Below are 4,986 nucleotides of genomic sequence, written 5' to 3'. Positions count from 1 at the left end.
GGAGGTACAACGACACCGTCGGTGTCTGAAGCATTACAATTTGCCGAGTCATCAAACGCATATCGACGGTCCAGCGCCGTTGATAAAGGATTGTAGCGAATGCCGTCAAGAGGCAGAGGTTTGTTAAATAAAGCGATAAACGCACTTCCTTTCGAACTGCACATTCCCGGTTACCAGTTTTGTGGACCGGGGACGCGTTTGGAGAAACGATTAGCTAGAGACGACAGAGGTATTAACCCATTGGACACGGCGTGTCGCGAACACGATATAGCGTATTCGCACAACAAGTCTCACTGAACGGCACGTGGCTGATAATATACTCGCTGAAAAGGCGCGGAAACGCATTATCGCGAGAGATTCATCTCTCACAGAGAGAGACGCCGCCACAGCTGTTTGGGCGGCTATGAAGGCTAAAACAAAGATGGGTATGGGATTGAAAACAAAGAAGCGAAAGAGTAAGAGGATACTTCCGATAGCGAAACGCGACGGTATCTTGCCTGTTCTTCCGCTGCTGGGCGTCCTCGGGTCGTTGGTCAGTGGAGCGGCGGGAGTCGCCAAGGCTGTAAATGATAACAGAGCAGCGGAGCGTCAGCTGGAAGAAATGCAACGTCATAATCGCGTCATGGAAGGTCACGGTGTTTATCTCGCTCCCTACAAGCGTGGACGAGGAGTAGTAAAGAGAAAAAAAAAAACGTCCATGAGACGTTAAAAATACCAACGGGTGTAACTACCAACGTGCAACTGCTACAACTTGCAAAACGTATGCGCATTCCGTATTTCAGAGGTATCTTTATGCGTACGACATTACCGGTGGAAGGAGTACATCGAAACGAGAGCGGTTTCGTGAATCTGGACAACGCAGAGGGACCCGGTACGCATTGGGTAGCGTACGCGAAAAGGGGGAATCGTGTCATATTTCGACAGTTTTGGTAACCTCCGACCGTCGAAGGAACTCGAGCGATATCTAACAAACTGTGTAATCCAATACAATCACATACCTTATCAACGTTACAATCAGAGCAATTGCGGACAGTTGTGTCTACAGTTTCTACGGACGAGTGATAAACAATTTAAAGACTGACATTGCGCGGTTTAACTCAGTATTCGTTCAAACATGTCGCTGACGTTTACGCTGACGGGCAAAAGTAGTGTTCTAGCCGTGAGCTATTTTCCGGCGGTAGATTTGAGCGATGGCGATTACGAGCTCGGTCTAACTGACTTTGAAACGTATTATACTCTACCGAATGTAAATTCAACAAGCAACAAGTTTTATTTCGACAATGAGGAAATTGTGATTCCCGAAAGATCATACGAACTGCGCGATATAGAACGGTATTTAAAGCGTGAAATTTTACATTCACGTGACGCAAAGCGCAAGGAGGATGACGAGTATCCACTGCTAATTCGCGCCAACAACAATACGATGAAGAGTGAAATCAAATGTGCATATTCGATAAATTTCGCCAAACCTTACAGCATTGGACCGCTATTGGGATTTTCATCGAATCGCGTGCTCGAACCGCAACAGTGGTATGAGTCGGACGTGCCAATAAATATCATCAACGTAAACATTATTCGTATCGAGTGCAACGTGACCGCGGGTGCGTACAGCAAAGACAAGTGCGTGCACACGATACACGAGCTTTCACCGATTGTCCCACCAGGATATAAAATATCGGAAAGGCCGACGCAAATCATTTACCTTCCGATCGTCGTACGGAGCATTACGGATCTGACGATTCGCGTGGTGGATCAAGACGGCCGATTGCTCGATTTTCGTGGAGAGGAGATTACCGTTAGATTGCATGTACGAAGACGACGGCGCTAACGTGAGATGCTTGTGCTGAATGAACAACCGAAACAGACCAGAGATTTTAACGGAGAGATTTCATTTAGAAAAAGACTCAGTGCGTCCAACGTTGCATTTTTAAAGTCGTTGGGTTTTATCGTACGAAATGGCTGATATTTTGAACATTGTCGGTGAGCCGATCTTTGACGATCGCATCGTCAAGTTTGAATTTCATACGTACAATCCATACGCCAATACAACGTTTGGACATAGCGACGAGATACGAATACCTATACAGCAGCAGGATTTATACACGTTGCCATGCGAAAGTTTTCTCTACATTGAAGGAAGATTGACTGTGAAGAAGAAGGATGATGAGACGCCAACAACGCTTGGAAATAATTGCATAGCGTTCATGTTTGATGAAATTCGGTATGAACTCAATAGTGTGGAGATTGATCGCAACAGAAATGTTGGAATTACCAGTACCCTCAAGAACTATGTATCGTTGACGTATGACAAGTCTTTGATTGCGCTAAACACTTGGTGAAATTCTAGATCCGACATAACGGAAGGTTACTTTAACTTTTGCGTACCGCTCAACATGCTGTTGGGCTTTTGCGAGGATTACAAACGCGTGATTGTTAACGCTCGTCATGAATTGATTTTGATACAAGCGCGCAACGATAACAATTGTATACTGGGAAATTCAGCGACGGAACCGGAGCTTGAACTGATCAAAGTGCAATGGCGAATGCCTCATGTTATGCTAAACGAGATCAATAAACTATCAATGCTGCGAGCAATGAAAAGCGGTTGTTATCTCAGTATGAGTTTTACTCATGGTATCTGTACGAGTATCCTCTGTTACAGAGTACGACGAAACATTCATGGGCTGTCAAAACGGCGACTCAACTCGAGAAGCCGCGTTACGTTATCTTTGCTCTTCAGACCGGTCGAAAGAATATCATGTCTCAAGATGCGAGCGTGTTTGATGATTGTAAATTGAGTAATGTGAAGCTTTATCTCAATTCAGAGTTTTATCCGTACGGTGATTTGAATCTCGATTTCGACCAAAAGGGATACGCTCTCCTGTTTGATATGTACGCGCGTTTTCGTAAGGCATATTACGGAATCGACTGCTTCGAAACGCTGCTCAATGTACTTTCGTTTATCGAGAAAGGACCTTTGCTGTCATTGACTGCTCGCGACAAAACGAATCCGTCAAGAGCGCTACCGTGGATGTACGAATAGAATTTGACTGCAAGGAGAATGTACCCGCCAATACCACCGCCTATTGCCTCATCATACACGATCGTGTTATCGAATACTGCCCGCTGTCCAACGTAGTGCGCAAGATTATGTAAATCGCACCGTCAGCAATTATCTTCAATTTAAGAGAGATTAACACTGATATGAGTGCAGTTTCGAATAAATGCTCGTCATGATCATACCAACGTTTGTGGATCTACAAGGATTCGTCGTAGGCAAGAAATTTATCGTCAAGGAAGTAGCAATGCTCAGAAGAGGAACTGTTATCACACACTACATTTTTTCATGTCCTATGCCATGGAATTTACTGACAAATCTTGCGCTTCCTGGTTGAGTGCTTATCACCATGGATTGCGATGGGAAGACGGGGTGGTCCCGTACAGCATGGCGAAACGTCTAATCACAGAGGCTGTAACAGAAGACGATGAATCTCTCGTATATGTAAAGGGGCTTGAAAAACGACAATGGCTATCCAATATACTTGATTGCGATAATGTAGTCGTTGAAACTCTAGATGCGCATTATGAAGATGTAGAACCCCTACGTAGCTTAGATGCATGTAATACAATACGGTGTGGAAGACACGCTAAGAATTGTGCTTTGCAAAATGTATTTAAAATATTCAACCGGTGGTCGCAACACCAGGAATAATTGTAAGATTTTTTAAAATAAATGTAAGATTTTTTAAATAAATACGTTTTATTTCCGTTACCCGTATCACCCACATAATAGATATAAGTCAAAAGTAGACTGGTAACTGTATACAATGTACCGATAGCTGTTTGATATCTGTTTATAGCAGTTCGATAGCTGTTCGATAGCCGTTCGATAGCCGTTCAATAGCCGTTTACAGTGTACCGATAGCTGTTTATAGTATACCGATAGCAGTTCGATAGCTGTTCAATAGCTGTCTGATAGCTGTTCAATAGCCGTTTACAGTGTACCGATAGCGGTTCGATAGCTGTTCAATAGCTGTTCAATAGCTGTTTACAGTGTACTGATATCGGTTTGAAAGCCGTTCGATAGCTGTTCAATAGCTTTTCAATAGCTGTTCGATAGCCCCGTTTCGATAGCTGTTTTAGTAGCTGTTTTAATAGCTGTTTTAATAGCTGTTTAATATATACATAATATGTGTTTCAAATGCTGCAATGGACAAAATGCTCAAGTTTCTTCGTTGAATCGTTGAGCGCGATGTCTCCTCGCGCGATGTCTTCTCGTATACTTTTTTATCTGAGGTATACTTTTGATTAAGATAATATATCTTTAACCGAGGCGTTGCACGTGGCATCTTGGGCGAAGGATGATATCATATTGTCACGTATATTGTTAATATAAAACTTCGCACAGCTCTCGCAGTCAGTTGTCAGTGTGCGGTGCTGTCAGTATAGTTCCGTCAGTAGTTCCGTCAGTAGTCCAGTGATTTTTAGAAAATAAATAATGGCTAATTTAAATGAACTCTTACACATTACATATGAATATCCGGTTCGGGCGGTAAGATTTTCTAATATATTTAATATATTAAAAATAATAAATATAGACTGAATGATCTTTTATAATTTTTTATTTTTTAGTATCTCACGGTACATGACAAACCTGTAGCTGAGTTACAACTGCGGGACCAGATTAGGGTGTGAACCATATATTTAATATATTTAATATTTAATGTATACTTAATTTATAACTTTTTTTATTTTTATTTGCAGCACCTTAGAGTTGGTAATGAGCCGATCGTTCGCATGCAATTGCGAAATGAGGTGGGGATTCTGATTGAACCAATGGTAAGTTAACTATAAATTATACATGAATTATACATATAACATACATGTAAAATTAATTTTTTTTTTCAGAACATTTGGAGGGGTGTTCCGAAAGTCCAAGGCCATCTCAGCTACGAGAGCCGTCGCTACAAAAGAATGTCGCGGCGG

At 42.3% G+C, this 4,986-nt stretch overlaps 1 protein-coding gene across 1 annotated transcript; it reads left to right on the top strand.

Moving 5' to 3' along the window:
* Positions 1 to 1,955: 1,955 nt before the first annotated feature.
* LOC108777072 (uncharacterized) lies at positions 1,956 to 3,043 on the top strand. The gene is made up of 3 exons (XM_018543868.1): positions 1,956 to 2,302; positions 2,348 to 2,552; positions 2,663 to 3,043. The coding sequence occupies exons 1-3, from the start codon at positions 1,956 to 1,958 to the stop codon at positions 3,041 to 3,043; spliced, it is 933 nt and encodes a 310-aa protein (XP_018399370.1).
* The last annotated feature ends 1,943 nt before the right edge of the window (positions 3,044 to 4,986 follow it).

The sequence above is a fragment of the Cyphomyrmex costatus genome, unplaced genomic scaffold (assembly GCF_001594065.2).
Source record: "Cyphomyrmex costatus isolate MS0001 unplaced genomic scaffold, Ccosl1.0 scaffold406, whole genome shotgun sequence".
Taxonomy (NCBI): domain Eukaryota; kingdom Metazoa; phylum Arthropoda; class Insecta; order Hymenoptera; family Formicidae; genus Cyphomyrmex; species Cyphomyrmex costatus.
Note: the sequence above shows the minus strand (reverse complement) of the source record. Positions and strands in the feature narration are given on the sequence as shown.

What these genes read in the sequence shown, in the direction of transcription:
- LOC108777072 (XM_018543868.1), top strand. Translation starts at nt 1,956, where the DNA reads ATGGCTGATATTTTGAACATTGTCGGTGAGCCGATCTTTGACGATCGC. An exon ending in AAGAACTATGTATCGTTGAC is followed by an intron (nt 2,303 to 2,347) that starts GTATGACAAGTC and finishes GTGAAATTCTAG; the next exon opens with ATCCGACATAACGGAAGGTT. An exon ending in TGCAATGGCGAATGCCTCAT is followed by an intron (nt 2,553 to 2,662) that starts GTTATGCTAAAC and finishes CCTCTGTTACAG; the next exon opens with AGTACGACGAAACATTCATG.